This window comes from Capronia coronata, assembly GCF_000585585.1.
Source record: "Capronia coronata CBS 617.96 chromosome Unknown acBCG-supercont1.11, whole genome shotgun sequence".
NCBI classification, from domain to species: domain Eukaryota; kingdom Fungi; phylum Ascomycota; class Eurotiomycetes; order Chaetothyriales; family Herpotrichiellaceae; genus Capronia; species Capronia coronata.
Genome location: NW_006912903.1, coordinates 576,594 through 598,541, shown reverse-complemented (window position 1 = coordinate 598,541; position 21,948 = coordinate 576,594). Strand labels below are relative to the sequence as shown.

At 53.0% G+C, this 21,948-nt stretch overlaps 8 protein-coding genes across 8 annotated transcripts; 3 read left to right on the top strand and 5 right to left on the bottom strand.

Moving 5' to 3' along the window:
- Positions 1-2,361: 2,361 nt before the first annotated feature.
- A1O1_08990 (uncharacterized protein) lies at positions 2,362-3,147 on the bottom strand (the record flags this gene model as incomplete). The annotated part of the gene is made up of 1 exon (XM_007729847.1): positions 2,362-3,147. The coding sequence occupies one exon, from the start codon at positions 3,145-3,147 to the stop codon at positions 2,362-2,364; it is 786 nt and encodes a 261-aa protein (XP_007728037.1).
- Positions 3,148-5,588: 2,441 nt separating this feature from the next.
- A1O1_08989 (uncharacterized protein) lies at positions 5,589-6,524 on the top strand (the record flags this gene model as incomplete). Its single annotated transcript, XM_007729846.1, has 2 exons — positions 5,589-6,091; positions 6,185-6,524. The coding sequence occupies 2 exons, from the start codon at positions 5,589-5,591 to the stop codon at positions 6,522-6,524; spliced, it is 843 nt and encodes a 280-aa protein (XP_007728036.1).
- Positions 6,525-6,753: 229 nt separating this feature from the next.
- A1O1_08988 (uncharacterized protein) lies at positions 6,754-8,101 on the bottom strand (the record flags this gene model as incomplete). Its single annotated transcript, XM_007729845.1, has 2 exons — positions 6,754-7,521; positions 7,679-8,101. The coding sequence occupies 2 exons, from the start codon at positions 8,099-8,101 to the stop codon at positions 6,754-6,756; spliced, it is 1,191 nt and encodes a 396-aa protein (XP_007728035.1).
- Positions 8,102-9,016: 915 nt separating this feature from the next.
- A1O1_08987 (uncharacterized protein) lies at positions 9,017-11,736 on the bottom strand (the record flags this gene model as incomplete). Its single annotated transcript, XM_007729844.1, has 4 exons — positions 9,017-10,657; positions 10,710-10,895; positions 10,945-11,503; positions 11,567-11,736. The coding sequence occupies 4 exons, from the start codon at positions 11,734-11,736 to the stop codon at positions 9,017-9,019; spliced, it is 2,556 nt and encodes an 851-aa protein (XP_007728034.1).
- An 875-nt stretch (positions 11,737-12,611) lies between these two features.
- A1O1_08986 (uncharacterized protein) lies at positions 12,612-14,054 on the bottom strand (the record flags this gene model as incomplete). The annotated part of the gene is made up of 1 exon (XM_007729843.1): positions 12,612-14,054. One exon carries the CDS (start codon positions 14,052-14,054, stop codon positions 12,612-12,614), a length of 1,443 nt encoding a protein of 480 aa, XP_007728033.1.
- Positions 14,055-14,743: 689 nt separating this feature from the next.
- On the top strand, positions 14,744-15,931 carry A1O1_08985 (uncharacterized protein; the record flags this gene model as incomplete). The annotated part of the gene is made up of 1 exon (XM_007729842.1): positions 14,744-15,931. One exon carries the CDS (start codon positions 14,744-14,746, stop codon positions 15,929-15,931), a length of 1,188 nt encoding a protein of 395 aa, XP_007728032.1.
- A 201-nt stretch (positions 15,932-16,132) lies between these two features.
- A1O1_08984 (uncharacterized protein) lies at positions 16,133-17,007 on the bottom strand (the record flags this gene model as incomplete). The annotated part of the gene is made up of 3 exons (XM_007729841.1): positions 16,133-16,356; positions 16,460-16,620; positions 16,748-17,007. The coding sequence occupies 3 exons, from the start codon at positions 17,005-17,007 to the stop codon at positions 16,133-16,135; spliced, it is 645 nt and encodes a 214-aa protein (XP_007728031.1).
- Positions 17,008-18,169: 1,162 nt separating this feature from the next.
- On the top strand, positions 18,170-20,526 carry A1O1_08983 (uncharacterized protein; the record flags this gene model as incomplete). The annotated part of the gene is made up of 8 exons (XM_007729840.1): positions 18,170-18,482; positions 18,534-18,610; positions 18,686-18,770; positions 18,833-19,090; positions 19,156-19,283; positions 19,347-19,653; positions 19,815-20,205; positions 20,409-20,526. The coding sequence occupies 8 exons, from the start codon at positions 18,170-18,172 to the stop codon at positions 20,524-20,526; spliced, it is 1,677 nt and encodes a 558-aa protein (XP_007728030.1).
- Positions 20,527-21,948: the final 1,422 nt, after the last annotated feature.

Here is a 21,948-nt window from a genome sequence, read left to right as displayed (position 1 = left end):
GTCCAAGTCTATCAACACCTCGCTCAAGTTGCAAACTCGAACACTCATCATACAGCCTGCAGATTAGGTTGTGGGTGCGCCCTAGCCGTCGGAGGGGTCGATGACAGGCGAGGGCACAGCCTGATGGGTCTGACCTGCGGATAATTCATTTCCTTTACTATGCTAGTAGTTGAAGAAGAAAGACTCCCACTCCCACTCCCACTCCCACTGGCACGCACCGCATCGAACAGAGTTTCAGCCAAGACCCCCGTCGAGCTGAGGCTGAGGACAAATTTCTACCTCGTACTAACTACGAGTAGTCGAGTCAGTCGACGACGACCTACTACTATACTAGCCTGTAGCACCTTATCTCGGGATTTTTCTTCCACTGTCCAGATTGGCGAGTTCCCATTTTGTACCTGAGGATCCGAGAACTACCTTACGAAGCAACATTCCAGCAACCCACACCAACGAAGCTGAGTCGTTTCGCCATCACAGCCCTACTACGTAGTGGGTGCATATACCGACCAACCTGCGCTCCAATCGCCCCCCTTCCATTCCAGCATGGATGAGCCGCGAACACGAGATACAATGAATAAATATAACAGCAACCACCTCATCCTAGGGATTGACTGCGATGCCCAGTTTAACTGTGAAATAGGTCACATAGGTACCTATTCGCATACGGTCGACTTCAAGAAGGACATCGAGCCTGAATCTGACTCTGAGCCTGCACACACGGCGGGCGCTCCCCACGGCCACGGTGAGCAAATCCGCGGGACCGACCCCATCCATCATCACTGATCCGAGACCCTGCGGAAAACGCCGCGTTTATTTGAACACATGAGATGAGTGAACGTTCTCTCCTTCTGCGATAGAAACCGACACAACCATTCATCGTCAGCGTCTACCCCTCGCGTGCTGTCCTCTCTCTACATCCTCTCACCGGCTACGCCTACACACCAAACTGATCTTTGATACCAAGAAGAGACGCAGGACAGAGGATATCGCGCTTATAGAAGAAAAGAGGAAGGAAAAATGTCTCCACGATGACATGCCGTGCACGTACCACATGCATCAATTTTCGAGACTGTTTGCAGCTGAAAAAGACCCCATAAAATCTCGCTTGCCGAGCCCCCACACAGTGCTTTTGCTATTCTCTAAGATGGACCAGAGCCAACCCACGCTTGTTGTGCTGGCTGTGCCACACTGCCACAGTACACTCCCACGAGATACCATCCCAGCTGAAGGTCTACGACACTGGGACCGCTGGTTCGATGTCGCCACGTTACGACACATTGTGCGCTTCTGACTTGGATATATCGACTCCAGACAGCAATTCGTCAAGAAGCCACACTGCTTCTAGAACCAAAATCTCCTCCAAAGTCCTTGCGCATCTGCTGTGGCGGAGTATATCGGAAGGAAGATCGAGAGTAATGGGACAAGGTTCACTACCGATTCGCTCCAATATCTGACCCACTGCAGTATTTGCCGATGAGGCATTGAGATCCATTATATCATCTTGAGTAAGCGCGATGTACGTAAGACGAGGAAGACGAAGAGGGTCCAGGTGCAATGGAATGCTCGAAGCAATCCTAATGGTGGCATCGGGGCAGAATGAAGCTTTAGTAAACTGTACCTAGCTCTGATACCAAGGGAGAACCGGGTCACTGTTCACTGTCACACGCAAAGAACAAGAAAGGCAATTGGGTCCAAGAATGGAGATCCAAGCAGCGGCGGCAGCGCGTCCTACCGAAACAACACAAGGCATGGGAGCAAGACACCTGATAGGTATAAGTAGGGAATGACTCTGTTTCTTGGAATCTACACATAGTCCCAGTTGCCAGTTCTATCGTTGTTGAATCGGACCGAAATCTCGAGACTCCAGATCCAGATCCTTCTTCCACCTCATCTCAGCTGCATTTCAAGGTTGCCCATTGCAAAGTCCTAGCTTGAATCCTCCCTGACAAACCGATATGACGAAGATTACCACCACTCAATATTGTTGCGATTGATCGCTGCCCAGGTCTTGCATTGAAGTCACGGACTCCATGGAAGCATATGCGCAGGACCGGTGAGCCGGATAAGATTTTGTGTGAATAACCGTTGCCAGTATCGCGCCGTATTGGTTGTCGAGAAGCAGAAGAAATCGTTCTTGCATGGGAGAGGTCCCGGAAATAGGAAAGCCACAAAATTCCTCCACAAGAGAACCAGGCGCAGGGAAAGGAAAGCCCGTTGCCCTGTCTCGTACCACGAAACGCCATGACTCGCCGACCAGCAGCCAGAGGAACACCGAAGCCATACCATCTCGAAAAATCGTAAAGTCGTGACATCTGTGAAGAAGTCAGGGCTCAGGCCACCGACTCTTCAACGATCGGTCGTTCAGATCCACGGCTTTGCCAATGTGCCGAGTTGGCCCTCGAAGATACCGCCGTACAACCCAGCGATTTCGTCAAGGTAATCCTCCACCCCGAACTTGCACAAACCCTTGCTCGTGATCTCCTGCTCCTCTTCATCCAAGAGTCTGGCGGTAGCACCAAACTCCTCCGCAATTTCGTTCACCTGCGCCAGTTCCCTACCAAAAGGATGGTTAGGGTCGGTGGTCGAAGTGAAGATGTCAGCGCTGTCTCGGACGGAAGATTTGGTAAGGCTCGACGGAGGTGGAGACATGCGTTGAATTGACCTCTTCCGTGACAATGCAACGTGTGCCTTTTTGGAATGGGACGGAGCACGTGTCGGGATCGCAGGCGTGTCGATGATAGGCGGCGAAGCGATCTCGGGTAAAACCGATACTGGTGGCTTCGCATCGAAGAATGATTTGAGGTCAGCCGTCGCAGGTGTGACTGGGGTTGCAGGGCCACTGCTGTCCACGGAAGAAGAATCATGACTGGTGCGGTTGAGGAAGCTTCGATCGATCGTGGAGAAATCAGACTCATTGGCAGAGGAGGTCGAACCGACTGACGACGAGGAAGCACTTCGAATGTCCGGAGCTGTCAAGGCCTGGACATTGGTGGTCGAGATCAGCTCTGTGGGGAGCGAGATGAGACTGCGATTGATTGTTCCATGTGCGTATCGGACACTTGTACCACGTTGAGGAGTCTGGGGTTCGACGCTGCGCTTGGTACGCTTGGTGAAGGCTCGGGCGAGGGTCATTGTAGCGGAAGACATGACGGAGGAGAGCTTGTGTTGATGGTAATGAACGGGGGCTTTAATGACTGATTGTGATCACAAAGCCACAAGGTGATGATTTAGTAGGCAATCCAAGTTTTGGTTGCCTGCGTCTGAATCTAAATCGTGTGTGCAGGTTTGTGTAGTAGGTTCTTTATGGCGACCTGGTGGCACGGCAATGAATGTGAGGTTTGTTTCAAGTGTTTTTCGAATCGAAGTGAAGGCTTTCTTGGTGATAAAGGAATGGTCGTGTATGATCGATCAGTCGAAGTAGGACTCAGTCCGCGCGCAGAAAGGATCGATAGTGAAGTAGAGTGAGGTTTGGCTGATGTTGTCGTGAGAGAAGGATGACAAGCCAGCACAAACACGTTGTTCAAGGAATGTACAAGGAGTGTTTCTTGCGACGAATCGACCGTCGAGCAATGAGTGTAGTTGATGGGAAGGAAGGCAGTCAAAGGAACGACATTCAGGTGTGATGGAGAGATGAAAGGAAAGACTTTTCCCTTGGGTCGGGAGGCGATTCGGCGGGAATCTTTTGACGTTGGGGGAAGGCGAAAAAGGGTAAATAGAGTTGTGGGAGAGATGGAGGTGTTCTGTGTATAGAGAGGGTGCAGAGCCAGAGGTACAGAGGTACAGTAGCGGGTGGGAGTTGGAGCCTCTGGGGGCCTAGGGAGCCTAGGGACCCCTAGGGAGCGATCATGGGCGCCTACTCGATGGAGATTGCATGAGTGGGAACTACGGGCGGACCAGGACAACAGCCAAAAGCGTGCCCTGTTCTCGGTTCCTGGTCAATCAGCTGGTGTTGTGGTTCACTGCCATCCACTCCTGTTCAGGACTGCCCATTCCTCTCCACTACAAGTCCACTCTCTACCTGTCTACAGTCGACTAAACTGCGAGCTATCTTTTTGAAGTCTCGCTGGTGGCTTTTCCCCTGCAGCATTCTTCCTTTTCTTCTCAGTGGAATGCCATGTCAACCACTCAAGGCTCCATTTCACCTGCTCACCCGGCCACTCAAATCTCTCTTCCCAGTCCCTTGAAGCAACGGCGTCAAAGCTTCTCACCTGTCCCATTATCATTGGCTGGTCCCGACACCACCACCATACCCCTTGGGAGCCTCTTCCGCGCTGAAGTCTAGCCACGTTTGTGCCCCAGTTTCGCGTGTCCTCAGTTCTCCTCAGGGGGAATGCCAGCAACGACACGTCGGAATCGAAAGAACCGACCCGCGATCTGGGTTTCATAGTCGTCTATGACTGAGGATTCTGCTATCAAACATCGAAAGAGCAGAGAGGTGGCATCCTTCACGCGAGCATTGTGCACGTAGCACCCGCAACACTCTCTTAACGGTTAGTGGCCACAGATCAGAGGCCACAGACCACGTCCCATGTCCCACCGACCACTAGTCGTTCGAATGTGGATATTTGCTGGACAGATGAAAAGAGAAGATGGGGAGTGCTTCATACCGAGACAGACCTGATCCTGACCGAGATGTTGAGTTAGGGACACACCCTGAATTCTCTTATTACGGGCTACCCGTTGCGAAGTCTCACAATGCGGCTTGAAGATCCATACAGTCCTCCATTTCTCAGCTGTGTATTTTCGACACAAGCAAATCCCCAAGAAGAGAGTAACGTAAACTTATGCCCCAGCTTTTTTTATTGCACAAACCAGGATCGACGCGTGGACAAATCTCTCAGGGATGTTTGAGATCCTGCAACCCCGACATCATGCTCCCTGGTAGCAGACCACTGCGTACCTCAATTTGATCCTCGGGCAAGAGGAAGAGGTGTGCTTGACCCTGAATGAGCGGAGATGCAGTGCTGGGTCGTTTCAAAAGTGACAACCGAGCCCCTGAGTCGACCGAAAGAGGCAGCGTGCCTGTGGGCTCTTCGTTTCAGATGTAGGGGGTTTTGTGGACGCGTACCTGATTCTGGAGTACGTAGTAGAGCAGTCCCATCTGCAGTATTCATGACGTCCACTTCGTCTGAACAGGAGAGGACTAATCGTAGGTAAGTGGTTATGAGTGTCCAAGTTCGAAGCACATGCTTCAAGTCGTGGGTGAAACTTGAACCACAATTATAAGCGCAGCCTTGCCAAGCGTCAAAGAACCTTCAACGGCTGATCCGCAAGGCTGCGAAGCCAAACAACTGGAACTTCAGGTTTGCATCTCATACTACTACCTACAGGTACTACTTACATACTGTACGTACTCCGCAAACACGACAACATTCCTTCGCAGGATATACTCTGTACACGCGCCTCCAGTCACCCCATCCTGGAGATGATGTGAACTCACCCACTCCCCCAGCATTACTATCAGCCTCCCTCCCATTCTCACCTCTCCCTCTGTTATGCCAACCGGTGTGGAACAAACAACTACACCTCGAGTGACGCCGTAGTCCTTGAGAGGCCAAAGCTCCCTCATATCCTACTAGGTTCGAACGATGGTCCGCATTAAGCACCGCTATCTCCTCTTCAACATTCTCTACCCAGACCCCAATGCACCCGACACCACGACCTCAAAACAACCTACATCCAACGCCCTCGCCCACGCTCCTTCCAATCCTCCAGAAAACAATCTCATCAACTCTTCCCACCCTCATCCCAATGTAACGAGCACACCAAGCTCCACCTCCACCTCCACCTCCACGCGCCCTCCTCTACCGTCTTACGTCCTCTTCTCCCGTCCCAGTCCGAGACACTTGACACCGCAACTCCTCGTCCAAACTCTCCGGAACACAATATCCCTAATCTTCGGCGGCCACGGCCTCGGCGCAACTCAGGCCGGGTTGAAAATCGTATATTTCTCCCCGAGCACGTCGACTTGCATCCTCCGTGTCCCGCGGGCATATTTCAGACTCGTCTGGGCCAGTCTGACCTTTATGGATGCCATTCCTGGATCTCGATCTAACCTTGGTGGACGCAAAACTGAAGGTGCAGGTGGTGCGTATAAGGGGGCAATCAACAGCAACAGCAGCGGTCGGGAGAATGCTACCTCCAGTAACAACTACAATAATAACGCTACCACAACTACAAGCAGTGTTCCCTGTGTCGTGAGGGTGGTTAGAGTCAGTGGGACGATAAGAAAGAGTGAAGAGGAAGTACTCCGGCGGGCCCGGCGAGACATTGTGCGTGCGAAACGACAAGGCATGAGAACAGTTGATTCGGACAATGATGACGGGGATGTGGGTGATGCGGCCGCGACGTCGTTATTGTTGGATGGCTTGGTGGGAAAGGGCCAGCGAGAAAGAAACACGACGGCTACAGCGACAGGCTTGAGGACTGGGCCAGAACGAAACAATGATGACGATCGAGGAATCGAGTTTTTCGACGATGACCAAGACGACGAAGATGATGATATGGACGACTTATCGGAATGAAGAAACGATGATTTGCCATCAAGCACTCTTCTTGAAATCTGAACGATGAGAGGGTATATTCCTGCAGTCATCCCATTCATTCCCTGGGACCAAACACCAGGGCTAAAGCCACGCCCAAATCCAACCAACTCCGCCATCATAGTACACGCACCCATTTCCTGCGACAGCATCTGCAGCGTCGTACTAGTATGTCACAGCACAATCTAATGCACTGCACAACAACCCAATGCTATGAAGGTTGCGATGAGGGTGGTGGTGGTGGTGGTGATGGTGATGGTTGCGACGATTGCGCTGCATCCGACGAATGCTGGTTCTTCTTCTGGTCCCCCCTCCTCACGACCTTGACACCACTATTGCCCATGGGCATCGGTACGTTGTCCATCCCCATCCCCAGATCCATATCCATATCCGCACCTGCTTCCTGATCCCCATTAGCCTCCCACTCGGCTTCCCTGCGCTTTTGCTCTTCTTCCCACTGTTTGCGCTCCAACTCATCATACTCTTCCCTGCTATCGATCCACCGCTCCTGGACGTCCCTGACATCCATCTTCCCCAGGCCTTCCCGAACAGCAACCTGCCAGACGGTGTCGTTGGCGCCCTCGGCGCTTCCAAACGCATACCCGCCGGCACGATCGATGGTATGCAGCAGGCTCATCATGCTCTTTTTGTCCTCGACGGCGAGCGTCTCGAACCCGACCAGCCCAAACTCCTCCACGAGTCCGACGATGGCCTCGTTCAGGGCGGCGAACTTGCCCTGTCCAAACATGGGCGACTCGGCCTCCAGACTGGGAAGCAGATACGACAGGTCTTGCACCTCGGTGTAGAAGTCGAGGTTGAACGGCAACGGAGGGTATTTGGCCAGATTGTCGATCTTGGTGAGCACGTTGACGTGCGTCAGGTCGAGTTGGAGCATGCTGCGCAGACAGAGCAGGAGGGTCGAGATGTAGAGTGACGGTAGGGTCAATGCGTATGAATCAATCAGGTTGACGACCACGAGCTAGATAGACCCAAAACAGACAATGAAAACGTTAGCATATCTGAATCCCAGCGTCTTCGTAGACAACAGCAGCCAAAGGAAAAGGTGGTGAAAAAAAGGGGGCAAAAGGGGTAGAACGGTTGTAAACATTCAAACATGGGACACGGGAAACACACACACGATAACCCGCTTTCGCAAGCTTCAAAAACACCCTCCTCAGACTATCATGATGCGTAAACAGCTCCACCTGACCGGGACAGTCGAACAGGACATAGTCGTCGCCCAACTCTTTCAGCCGCTCCTGCAACCACTCGAAGTTCTCCTCGACCTCTTCCAGCGCATACAACACTCCGCCGTTCGGCCCTAGGCCCGGCGCATCACCCTCGTCGTCCCCATCACCGGTTTCGGGTGACATGATACTCTCGAGTGTGACGAGTTCGCGCACATCCACTGCCGCGGTATATGACGTGGCGTCGTTGGCCGGGTCGAGGTTGACCACGCTGCATTTCCGCCCGATGGCGCCCATGAATTGTTGCATTCCATTGCAGTATGTTGATTTGCCGGCGCCGGGCGGGCCGATGACCAGTTGGGCGAATGGCATTGTTTGAGAGGGGGAAAGGGGGAGGGGCGGTATGGTCGATAAACGGACGGAACAAAGGTCGCTAAAGGCCGAGAGAGGCCAAAAGCTGAAGGGGACGAGAGCGCAGTATGTAATAATGTATCCCCAGTAGACAAGTCAAGTCAAATCAAGCCGCGTCGGAATGCCAGAACCGTTGTTTTCGTCGCCCGTCCTTCGGAACTCGTCGTTCGTTCGTTCGTTCGTTTTATTCGCCGCTCTTCCTCCTTCCACTCCTCGACCTTGCGACAACCCGCACGCGCAACGCCTCCGGTCGACGGTTTTCCGGGAATAGAAGTTCCAGCGCGCCCGGGAAAAAGGGGAGGCACCAAGGAAGTGACTGAAACTGGAGATGGAAATGGAAGGCTGTGTGATCGAGGTGTTCGATTCCGCGGGGCCTGTGCTTGCTTGCTGCTTGCAGCTTGAGGGCCTCCCGGGAATGTATCTGTTGAATATTGCGCTGATCGTCGGGCAATATCGTCTCTTTCTTAGGGTCGGCAAGGTCGGAGTGGGAAAAGATCTGGCAAATGCAAGATCGATCTGAAGTTACCGACATAAAAGTATCCGACTTCAAGCGTGAAACTGCAGGCGGCAAAGGCGGTGACGGCGGAAGGCGGCAGAATTTCGACCGAAACGGGGCATTTCTTTCCTCCGAGCAATCCGCCAATCAGATTCAAGAACATCAAAACGGTCCAAAGGCGAGCCCCTTTTTCGATAGATATCTAACCTATGCACGGTACTTGTATCTTGATTGGAACCATGCCTCACGGCGCCTCCTAGCGTCGCAAGAGACACTCTTCTCCTGTACGAGGAGTAAAATGCGCACGCCTTTCCATTTGCGCAAGGTGGCCAAGGAATAAAAAGGCAGGATGGTATACATTGCTATCAGAAGGTATCATATCAAACTCGAGTACGGGTGTTGTTCCTGGTAACAGGCTCAGAGGTACCATGGACACCTGTGTTCAGCACGTTGAAATCAGGTGATTCTTCCGTTGCAGAGCGTACTGATCTCCAGCTCTCTGTGCGCAATTGGAAAAGAGCCAGAAGTTCCGCAACCCAATTCCCTGTTCGAACTGTCGTTGCAACAGATCCTCGTCGATCCGGCGGGCCTTCGGCGCTGTCCTCGTTGAGTGGAGGACTTTCTCCTTCTGGGTTTGCTACCAGCGTTCCCGGTCCATCTAATCTCTTAGGTTGATCCGATCCTAAACTGACAAGCGTCCTCGTGTCCCGGTCCCGGTCCCGGTCGCTGCCACGGTTGCGACTGGGATGGCATCTTTCTGCGAGGCTTTGGCGGATCCTGGCTCTCGATAATCCTGGAGGATGACTGCTTGGGCCGGGCGACGTCGACAGCCGACCAACCCGGACACTGTTGAATCGTCTTCGTCTCGCACCGTCTTGCAGAAGGTGACCGAACTCCGCCTTGACTTCGCGTGCAAATTGTTCGTCGTACCATCCCACGGTCTGATACTGTTGCTGCAGGCTGAAGGAGGAAAGCGGCACGTATACCAGTTCTGTGCTGGGCGAGGAGGTGCGCACATCTCTTATCATCCTTACAGTCAGAAAAGTACAGGTCGCTGTCCCGGGGCACCCTGGGGCCTGCTGACAGGGAACATGGACTGCTCTGGCCGAGAATTTGGCTTGCATCACAGTATCGGAGCTTCCAATCAGGCTGACCAGCTTCATGATTGCTTCATAAAGTCGCGAGGCTATGTCTTCGTCCAGATCCACCGCATGACATCGGTCCAGGAGCATGCCGAGAACATTTGAGACAGTGGATTCGTCAAACAAACGGCCAATCTGAGTCCATTGTTCTAGAGTCAGGTCATCCGGTTGGATGCTGACGTGAGGCAGCTGGTTTTGTCTCGACTCGGGGACTAAGACGTCGAAGCTTTTGCAGATGCTCGGTCGGAGCATGAAACATGCCAGATGGACTCCCGGCGCTGGTAAATTCTCAAGGCAAACACTGATCTGCATGCGTCTCATCCGAGCCACCAAGTCATCACGGTTGATCTGCATCCTCTTAGCCATGGGTTCGGCAATTCGTGCCACAGCGGCAAACCGGTACCCAAGAGCCGCAAACTTGAACGTCTCGTCAACATCAAGGCGGCGGGTGACAAAAAGGTATTTGCCTCTCGCAACAGAGTGGCCACTTTCAACGTCTGCCTGGCTTCCAGTCTGGGGAGAAAGGTCAGTCAGAGCGGTCCTGCTTTGTACGAATATGAAGAGTGCTCCCGTCTCCAATGGTTCTTCAAATAACGTCCCAAGCTGCTCTAGGGGTTCGTGAATCCGATTTGCTAGCCGTTCTGCTGCCATGCAGAACAGTTGCTTGAAGACAGGGGAGAAATGGAGCGAAACCTCGCTTGCGTCATCGAGCGAGTTGGAAGCGGTGTGGCCGGGGCGGTACCTCTTCGCTGCTGGATCTGTCTTGATGTATTCTGTCATGACAGGGATGAGCTCCTTCAGCACTGCCCAATTCCGAGACGCCCTATACACCCAGAGAAAAGTGGCCTGGGACCGGCTCAGTTCGTCCTCTCCAAAGGTCTGAAGTGGCACGTTAGCTGCTAGGCCAAACCGGGATAGGGCATACCCAAACCTTTTCTAGGTAATGGTTGGTGATTTTCTCGCTCGGCAAGATGCCTTCTTCCGTGACCATCAACTTGCCATCTTCGTCGAAATAAGCACAAGCCAGGACAAGACGTTGTGCCTTGATTCTGGCCCTCCGCATGCGGCGGCTTCGAATGAAAGCGATGACTAGAAGCACCATGCATGCGCCCATTGACTTCCGATTGTCAGTGACATACCAGCAGACAGGCCAGACATGGACCCACTAGAGTAGCAGCAACAATTGTGGTTTGGGAATTGAGGCGGCTATGGACAGCCGAGTCTCCTTTCCACTTGTACATGGTTCCCACAGCCGCCGTCCAATGCATACCCGAGACGGCAACGGCAAGTATTGCACCACAGATGAATCTTTTCCACCAGCAATCCGTCCATGTGTCCCGCAGGCGGAAGAAGACACTCAAGGCAATAAAACTAGTCATCACCGAAATTATGGCAGAGCCCACCAGGTTCTTGACCTTGTATGAACATGTGTAATTCTCCACTCCGTATTGTTCCAGTGAGTGCATGCCACAAACTGCCGCCCCCGTGAGCAGACAGGCGACTGCGATACAGATTTGCCCAGCTCTGGCCCAAACTCCGACCATGTAGAAGGCCATCAAGAGGACGACGATCGGTACCAAGAAGGAGATCGCGGTGAAAGTGGGCTTGTACACAATCTGGCGGTCAGGAGCTCCGTGGTCGAGGATGACGGCTCCATTAGCGACAAAATGCATTCCCCAAATGGAGATTCCGCCCATAGTGACTGCTGACATGGCAAGAAGGAATCTGTCATGTATCAATATTTTGGTACAGTAAGCAGCAGATAGCACCCGCAGAAAGTCGGCGTACCCATTGTATGCGCCGCGGGTCGAGGTTCGACGCTGCAGCAATTCCAAGGTGGTGATGCATCCTAGTAGCGATGTCACGTAGGACAGGACTATATGGCCGGCTGAATATGACACTGCAGTGTTTGTAGATTGGATGGTAGCGGCATATTGGCGTAAGAGGAGAGTCTCCATTCTCGCCCATCTGTCGGGAGGTGCGTACCTCGGGGCACTGACCAGGGACGAGATAGCAAATGAAGAGAAGCAACTGGGAAAGTGCAAGTGAGTCAGGCTGATATATACTGTCCGAGGACTCAGGTTGATGATGGAGCCATTGCCAGGAACCAAGGAATGCAGAAGATTGTGAAAAGGATGGGAGAGGAAGGCCGTAGACAATTAACAATACTTGAACCGGACCGACATCCATGACAAGGCCATGACAAGGCCATGCTAGTGGCCAATGTGCAGTTGAGATCATGGCGAAGTCGGAGAATGGAAAGACACAGCAGGAGTGTGTATGCCGGCGACGAGGAAGTCACCTCCGGCAGATGCATGTGTTGGACGACAGCAAGGACAGAATCTGTACGGGTTAGGCACGAATAAGCCTTGGGTGCCGAGTTGAGCTGCTCCTGTCGTTGGGCATGTCTCATGCTCGACTCGTATAGACATAGTCTGGTACCGCCGTGCATGGAAACGGAGTGGATGAACTATCTCGACTTGGACCGTAGACCAGAGGTTTGCTCGAGGTCGGTCGAGGCTTCAGCTTATATAAGCTATCACGTGCCCTACAACGAGGCTGACGAATCATAAGTCGAAGGAGCTGAAGATCACATGACCAGGCTAGATTGGATTGGGTCTAGTCTTGCCCACGAGCATGATTACTAATCACGAGTTCAAGCATCAGATTGGATTCCATAAACTCATGGCCAGAGAATTCACTGTCAGTTCTAGCTTGTATCTAAACACTAGGAGACTGTGTCTTTCAATGCCGTTACCGTTACAATATCCCAGGTACGAGCTGCTCTATATCGTCTACTAGGTAGGTGGTCCCTTGTCTGTTCTCTGCGCGTCTATTTGACCTCGACTTTTTGAATTGTGTCGACCGCCCCCTCCTGCTGCTTCTTTTCCAGCTTGTCGAACTTGCGGACGACCTGCAGCGTTGCGTAGTAGCTGAATGGCAGGGCCAAATACCACAAGCCCATGTTGATGCTTGCGGTGGCAATCAGAGCCGTCGGTATAGCTTGAACTCCAAACCCGACAGCGACCCCAGCCGTTTCAATTCCTCGAAGCAGCGAGCTGTACCGGATCTGGTCGCCAGGTGAGTCGGAGAGATTTCCAATGCACCAATATATGTAATTCTCCACCATCCCAAGGCTGAGCCGCTCAAACATATACAACCCAAATCCACGGCCGAAACTAGATTGATCGGCCCAGTCCAACACTGGGTTTGTGTGCCGGTACTCATTTTGAATGTAGACTGCCCAAATCCAGGTGCCGCTATTGAGCACAGCGATGAGGATGTAGGTGGCGATGGCGCGGGTCTTTCGGCTCTTTGTCCATGGCAGATCAACCAGGACACCGCTTAGCCAGGTCGCGAGAGTGCCGACAACGGCTGACAAGAAGCTTCCCAGCGCTCGTGACCTGACTGTGAAGTATCTTGCCAGGTACGTGCCTGGATACGCTTGCATCCAGCCGAAGTACCAGAACAATGGCGTCAGAAGGAGGATAGGCTTACTTCGAATCAACCGCAACATATGCGCGAGCTCGGTGCGCCATGCAATACCTCTGGGTGCTTGGATCCGGGTTCCATCATCCCGTTGGACTTTTTCTGGGTTGGACAGCAACAAGCCAAAGAAGAAGCCTAAGCACTGGATCGCGATGAATGCTTGGTAGGTCTCATAGCCGACCTTTCCTCGCACGTTGGTTTTGTGATTGATCGCCAGTGAGATTGCTCCGCCAATGATGTTGCCGAAGTTGCGGAAGGAGAACCATGTGGCAATGTACCGTCCTCTTTTATGTTGCTCTGGATATCCCGTGGCGATGGCGCCTTCAACGCTCCAGAAGAAACCGGCACTGAGTCCACAAGTCGTGGAACCGACATACACCAGCCAAGTGGCTCCAGTGCGGTTGTTGAGATACAGTCCCGCCGCGTACAGCGGGTATCCCAGTGATCCGATGGCTAGCGTCCACCTGAAGCCGATCGCATTGGTAAGCCAGGGACCTGCGAAGCACGTCACCGTCATGAATGCGTAGAGAAGTGCGTTGGCCGCGTTCACAAGGTTTGGGCTTTGGGATCCGCCAACCCCTAGACCGTTCATGGCGCTCCATATTCCCGGCGCACAGAAGGCACATATGCCAACCACCAGGATCTGGAAGAGCGTTCTTCGAAAGAATGGATGTCGACTGTTCACGGGAGCGGGACCATCTGTTGACAGCGGAATTGGGGCTGGAGCGTCATGAAGCTCCTCCCCGTTGCTCACAGGCAACTTCTCGTTGGCGGGTAAGGTCGACATGCTGGCAACAATGCGCAAACGGCGGGTGTAGACCAGCGACCGGGGAAAGGTATTGAACAACGAGAATACAGAGACTGACAAAGAACAGGTCGTGAAGGTATTCGCACCCACCTTTCGGAGGACAACGTTTTATATCGTTCGCACTCTGGCAAATTTCAGTTCAGACCACCCTGGTACACCTACCTCCGACGAGCACGCAAGAAGCCTGATATTTGGTGACATCCCGACCAACACTATTATTCTCTAGGCTCATCCTTGGCCGCTGGGCAGCGTGAGAGAATGTTCACAAACCCAACCTCGGTTCCGAGAGCTGGGAGACTGAAAGACACAGGCTGGATGTCATAACACACGGGTAAGTGTTGATACTGTATGAATGCATAGGGAAAATATCGACTAAAGACCCCGGTCATGCCTCTAGCATATCCGTCAACCAATAGCGCCACGCTCGGTTGCTCTAGGAAGAAGATGATACGGCTGAAGGCTGCTGTCGTGATCTTAGAACAGATGACACCACAGACCTGCGGGATCGTACCACATCTATAGAACCAGGACTACTTTATATCTGCTACACGCTGCGGAAATGTCCACCACCAAGTCGACAAGAAAGGGCACATACTACTTCTCCAGCGGCAAGACCAAGACCAAGACAACTGGTACGTTTTTGTTCGACATTCCCATACTTGACAGCAATGGCAGCTTCAGTTCTAGAGGCAGGGCTGCAATCGCTCAAACTCGACGATCCATTCTCGTCGCTGATCGCCTTTGAACCATTTGAGCTGCCTTGGAGCAACCAACGTATCCTCGGAGCCCCTCACCCCAAGGACACTGTCATTCCTCTGGCATTGAAGCCATCCACTCACGACGATGCCGAAGTTGACCTGGATACCGTGGTGAACAGCATGAAGTCCCTCCAGGCTCGGGACGGCACTCTCACCAAATTACTTGCGCGTCACGGAACACTTCTCTTCCGTGGGCTGCCCATCCACAACGCCCAAGACTTTAGCAAGTTCGCGCATGCTTTTGGATACCAGCCACATGAAATCATTGGAATAGTCGTCGACAGACCATTGCTGGCCCCCAACGTGGCACCCGCCAACGAGGCGCCCAAGGAAGTGCTCATTTACAACCACAATGAGTCTCCCCAGGTCCCTCACGCGCCGGAGTATATCTTCTTCTACAGCCACCGCGCGCCCGAGAAGGGTGGTGAGACGCCCATTTCGTCGTCGCTGGAGTTGTTCCACCGAGCACAACAGGAGATCCCCGAGTTTATCACCGAGCTGGCGGAGAAAGGCATTCTTAGCAAGGTCGCTTACAAAGTAGACAAGCAATATGCTGGCGGGTCAACTCTCAAACAAGCGTTTGGAAAGGAAATCCAAGACGGGGATGACGAAGCCACCAGGCGGGCCAAGATCGAGGCCCAGATTGTCCGGTACAACAGAGGCAAGCACACCACATGGGAATGGAGCGAGGACGGCTCGATCACCCTGACGCATCGGCTCCCAGCCATCCGCACACAGCCGGAGACGAACCTGCCCACGCTCTTCACCGGGCTGGCGGCCATCTGGAAGAACAACAAGTCGGGCGAAACCCAGGGTAGGAGAAACAACACCCAGCAGCTCTTCGGGGATGGCACGCCCATCCCAGACAAGTACCTTGGACATCTGGCGAAGATCACCGACGAGATCCGTGTCCTTCACAAGTGGCAGCGTGGTGATGTGTTGGTATACGACAATATCATTGCTCAACATGGTCGTCAACCGTGGGAGGGCGAGCAAAGTGACCGGGTTGTCCTGGCCAGTCTGTTTGACGGAGAAAAGGTCCCTGGCGCGTACGGCACGCAAGATTGGGCTCAGGTCGTTCAAGCTCTGGATGGTTAAACCCTGCGGTGCATTTCTGGACAGACAGAAAAACCTGTGAAACTGTTACTAGTATGCTCTGTTCGTTGGGGTTGCTAGACCCTGCTCTCCCATACTAGTATGTCATCAATTTCACGCTTTCCGATTCCGGTGTCCTCGCTTGCTATACCCGCCTTGATTTTGCCCTGTGCCAGTGTAATGTCTCGACTCTATGAGCAAGGGCTATAGGTTGGCGGCCATACCCCAGTTGAGGACACCCTCTCCGCCAGGCTCTGCCCATCCTTCAGAATTGACAACCCCCTTTCCGATCCAGACTTCCTCTACCACCCGGAATCCCAGGTGTGCATAGACATCCCTGGCATGCGTGTTGGTCGCCTCCAGCCACACCGGGAGGTTGTCCTCTCGAGCTTTCTTCAGGAACGGCTCGACGAGGTTTCGGATCGCTCCTAGATTAGATTTGACAATGAGCCATGGAGGAATTCTCCAAGAGGGCTTGCCGGGACAATGCTGCCTTCTGCCGGCGAGCTTCGAGTTTGATTGTCGTCTTACCTTTCTCTGACCGGCCCGGTGCCCGGCCGATGAGGTTCAGATACCAGTAGGGCCGGTCACCCAGGTGCTTCTTCTTGACTGCTTCGAACTTCTCTCTATACTCGAGAGCGCCTTCGGGAATAGGATCATTGCTGTCGGGCTTTTTCAATCCAGGAGGGAGCCTATATGATAGTAGTAGGTCAGCATCTCGGCCAGAGTGCGGTCATGCCATATTGATCACGGGGGATTAACACTATGTATTGATGCAATTCATTCATTCCTTCATGAATTGCATCACTGATTACTCACCACAAAGCAACTGCTGACCAGTCATATATCTGCAGCAGGATACCGCCAGCCTCCAAACGACTTCTAATAAGCGGCAGCCAATACTGGACACGAAGTTCCGGTTGCGCCAACCCGGGATGATCGGGCCTCGACTCGCGGCCTAGATAGATGTATCGGTTGAGAGCGTCATTGGAGAAAGCCGCGGCAATGACCTGGGCGAATTTGAGGACATCGGCTTCGTCCTTGACTTGCACGGCTTCGGGGTGAGGAATGGTCGCCATAAAACCCTAACCCTAAGTACTGGAGTTCTTCCTAGATCAACAATACAACCAGTGCGTTTTTTTCTTTGCAAGAACAAAGAGGACCGTCTCTTTTCCACAAGCTCAGCATCTGACAGAGATCGAATACTATGAGAAGACGGATATCTCCAATCATACCAGCCATGTTGACAAGAGAGAAACCTCGGTTCTCGTTACGTGTTCGGAGATCATGTCGTCTGCTAGAACGATGGTGTTATTTATGGCGTCTATCGTGCAATGGATATCGGACCTATCTCGAACCTGGAACCTCCAGTCGTCAGGGAGAGATGAAGCTATTCAGACAACCCTTTTGAGATGGCACCACTAAACCATATGTTGGCGCCCAGGTCCGTGGAGTGTACCACCACGCTTATGACACATCTATTGCTTGTTCAGGCTTGAAATCGACGGAAAATTCAATCGAGCCAGCGCGTTACTGTCACTACCGTTGACAGTTGTAGCCTCATGTCGCCTTTCCCTCAGTCAAATTGGGCATCCTTATGGACTCCCTCATGGAAGAACCTGGTGATGCCATGCTCAACCATCAGCTGAAGCTCATCAAGATTCCGTCAGTGCTTAGCTCTCTGTGGACTCTGCCAGTGGTAAGCATCAGTGACTGGTTGACAGCGGCCATCATCAGACAAAATACTGCCATTCAATGAATCCATGGCAACCGACATCCTCCTTGGGGTGGAGCGAGGCTTACCTTCTACAAGATCACTCAGCATAAGCGTATATTGCGCCACCGTTTTTGGCCATATAACCATATACGATACGGTGCTCACAGTGGGACCCGAGTAGTCGGGAAAACAGGGGTTCGAGGTGCACGTCTCCTGCAATAGGCGTCCCTGAACACTGGATGCTATTGTTGCCCACTACGATGGTGCAAGATTCATTGCAAGTCACGCATGGCGAGCCCCAAAAATTCATCTCGCTTCCATCGTCAAGATTTCTTCACGCGAGAGGCGGATCGGTCCACGTGGGGACTGGCGAGGGCTTTCCGCAACGCTGGGACACCGACCCCAAGTCGGCGTGGGATCCTTTTAAGAGCAGAGACCCTGGCACCTAGAGGAAAGGACCATTCTTGAACTGTGGTAATCCCAGCCTCACCCTCTCGCAGGAAACGAAAACAGCCAACATCAACATGCCGACCTCGATTGACTCCTTCTCCTCGTCGGTCGCGCACACTCATGGAGTGCCCTTGGGCACCTTTGCAGGGGCTCTGGAAAAGAATCTGTCGGCCTTCGAGGCCACAGATGTGCCGCCCGACAGCAATGGTCCCGGTCGCGATGTTTCCGGCGACGTGATAGACGACGGGCTACGGCGAGGGTTGAAGGGGAGACATTTTGTCATCATTGCACTTGGCAGCATCATCGGGCCAGGCACCTTCTACGGCTTGGGCTATGCCATCTTCCTGTCTGGTCCGCTGGGCGCCCTGCTGGGCTTCATCATCGTTGGTACGAAACACCCAAGGGAGCTTCCCTCCATACAGACTGATAGGTATTCAGGGATTTCCGTATGGGTGCTCATGCAGAGCGTCGGCGAGCTCACCACCTTGTTCCCCATCCACGGTGGATTCGTTGAGGTGAGACACACATTCACATGGTATTTTGCGGGAGCTTGGTTCAGTGCAGCGTCTGACTGACTCTTCCTTTCACAGCACGCTGGGCGCTTCGTCGACCCGGCACTGAGCTTTGCCATGTCTTGGCTGTACTATATCATGTGGAGCGTCTTTCTTGCTTCAGGTCTGAAATGCCCCGAAACAGAAACACACCGGCGCCGCAGCCATTGACTGACTTTCCCACAGACTGGAACTCCGCAATCTTGATCCTCCGTTACTGGGTCCCAGAATCATCCTTTCCGTCCTACGCCTGGGCGTTGATCTTCTGGGCGGTCTTCTCAGTCATCACGCTTCTCGGTGTCAACGTCTACGGCGAGCTGGAGTACTTCTTCGGCATGTTCAAGTTTCTGTCCCTGATCATCCTCTTCATCCTCTCCATCGTGGCAAACGTAGGCGGGTTTGGTGGTGGCTACGTCGGATTCAGATACTGGACAAAGCCAAACGGTACGGCAGAGTCCCGTGTATTGCATTCTTGCCTACCTAGCTAACCAGACACAATTGTCAATCAGGTCCCATCATCCACGGCATTGACGGATTCGGCCAGGTCTTCGTGCTAGCAGCCGCGTACTATGTCGGCACCGAGATCATTTCTCTGGCTGCAGGCGAGTCGCGGAATCCCAAAAAGGATGTTCCAAGAGTATGTCCCTGCTTCTTTTGACTAGCTAGTGGTCCATGTCATGCTGATGTCGATGTCTTACAGGCCATCAACTCCGTGGTATACCGCATTCTTGTCGTCTACATCGGGATGCCGTTCTTCCAGGGCCTGATCTGCCCATCATCTTCGCCGGAACTTCTCAATGCAGATTCGGTGGTCGCATCGTCGCCCTTTACTATTGGGTTTGTCGCCGCTGGATGGAAGACAGCCGGCCACTTCGTCAATGCCTTGATCACCGTCGCGTTTGTGTCTGCCGCCAACGGCGTCGTCTACGTCCAGTCTCGCACGATTTACTCGTTGGCGCTGACGAAACGAGCGCCCAAGATCTTTGCAAAGACCACGTCCCGTGGAGGTAAGCAGAAAGAAGGGAATGAGACGCACTGTCATAAACTGAACTCTGACCATATCACTCTCGAGATATATCATCATCACACCAGATACCACGCCATCATCTTCATCGATACTTTTTGATCGGTCTCTGTATGGACATTCTTCTGACTTTTTGATTTCTAGTCCCCTACGTCGCCATCCTCACCTCCAACCTCTGGGGCTTCCTCTGCCTGATGAACCGCAAACTAAGCGCCGGCCAAGTCTTCTCGTACATGACCAGCGTGGGCGGCACGGCGGCCTACATCGCCTGGGCCGGCATTGTCTTCACGCACCTGCGCATCCGCGCCGCCGCCGACAAACAGGGCATCGACGTCAAGACGTTCCCCTACCGCGCGTTCGGCAGCATCTGGATCTACCGGGCCAATTTCGTCTTCAACGTGTTTTTGCTGCTGATCCAGGGGTATGTGGTGTTCAAACACCCATTCAACTGGCGCTCCTTTATAGCGTGCTACATCACGATCCCGACGTTCTTTATCCTGTTCTTTGGATATAAGTACTACTTTAAGACGCATTGGTATGTTGTGACCCCCCTGCTTACCTCTTCGAGTTTCTCGTTTCTTTATTGATGCTTCATCTTGCCTCTTCTGTGGCTACACTTCCCATCTTCGACGCTTCATCGTTGTTCGGTCGTGGCTGGGACACACTCTCATTTGATGCTATGGCACAGAGCCATACTATTGTTCCATGAATTGCTCGGTGTGCTAATCGTGTCTCCAGGGTTCGCTTGCACGAAGTCGATTTCTCGGACCGCAGAGAATGGGTCGCCCCGGCGCGACAAGACGTCAAGGATTCTCGATCACTGAAGCACAAGGTCTGGGATATATTTAAAGACTGAGCCCGGGGTCTATTTCCCAAGCTAGGACCGGCCCTCGACTCTGGTGGAAGCCCAAGCACACCCGCTTCGTACCAATGCGTAGACTCTATTCGACATTTCAGGATCCGAGCAGGTCGGTCTATAGCCTTCCCTTCTCTTTGTGGTCGTTGGTGGCGTCATCACTCACAGCGAGGTCTAGGCTTGGAGACCCGGATCCTTGGTGGGAACCGTTCAAGAGTCGAGCAGACTCGGAAAGGTTAGTCCCAACCAGCCATAGCACACTCGGCGACAAAGGCATGCAGAGGGGACGAGACCTAAAGCCATCCCGAAACCATTTTATACATATTTGACGGGGATCTGCATGTCTCTCCAATTCCGAGATCAAAAATCTTCCGAATGTCAATACCAAGAACACGCCTAGTCTGAAAACGTCTGCTCCGGACAAATGAAGCGCTGCGAACGCTACAAAGAAACGAGAACTACCACTTTTTCCATCTGGTAGACTTGAGTATCACACGCATCTGTATCGTCGTCCTCTTGTCCAAGAGCCATCGAAGTACGCCTTTGGTCATGGGGTTGCACCAATTTCCCTTTCTTTCTTTCTTCCTTCCTTCCCTGCGAGGTAGGGTACTTCTGCCGTATGAGGTACTAGTACCGCAGAGCAAAATAGGCTATCGTTCTCTTTTCCTTCTCTGAGGGGAAGGAAAAGTCATACACAGACTGGCTTGACTTGCACATCCTGCCATAATACCTTGGAGAGGGGATAGGGGATGGGAGACTGAACCTGGCGCAGAGAACTGTAAAGCGTCACAACTCAACCCGGCATCGATGGCCATATAGTCCACCCGTATTCGAGGTCGTATTTCCTAAAAACATCCGACCAGTCGGTCGAGCACAGAAACCCTTCGTTGTCCAGGCACCCCGGTGCGTCGTCATCAAAAGCGTCGCTCCCGGAAGGGTAGTCGGGCGGCGGGGTGATCAAGGCCGGCTCGGACGGATTACACAAGCTTACGATGTTGAGGACGTCGGGGGCGAGAGTGAACGATTTGGTGGAGTTGGTGGAGTTGTTGCTGTTGTTGTCTTGGTCCTGGAGTCAGGTTTGCGCTTGGTGTTGTGTTTGGTCCAGGACGACGCAGGACAGCGGTGATTGTGTAGCCTTTGATCCAGTGGAAGCCCCAGAAACTGTCTTGGAGTAAATGGTCCCTGAGGATGCGCGCGGAGCTGAGTGTACCCTCGAGCCGATTGATGAAGGCTTGAGAATATCGTTGCTGCTGCTGCTGCTCCTATCGTTGGGCATGTCTCATGCTCGACTCGTATAGACATGGTCTGGCACCGCCGTGCATGGAAACGGAGTGGACGAAGTATCTCGACCGTAGACCAGAGCTGCCATCATGACAAGAAGAGGTTTGCTCGAGGTCGGTCGAAGCTTTAGCTTACATAAGC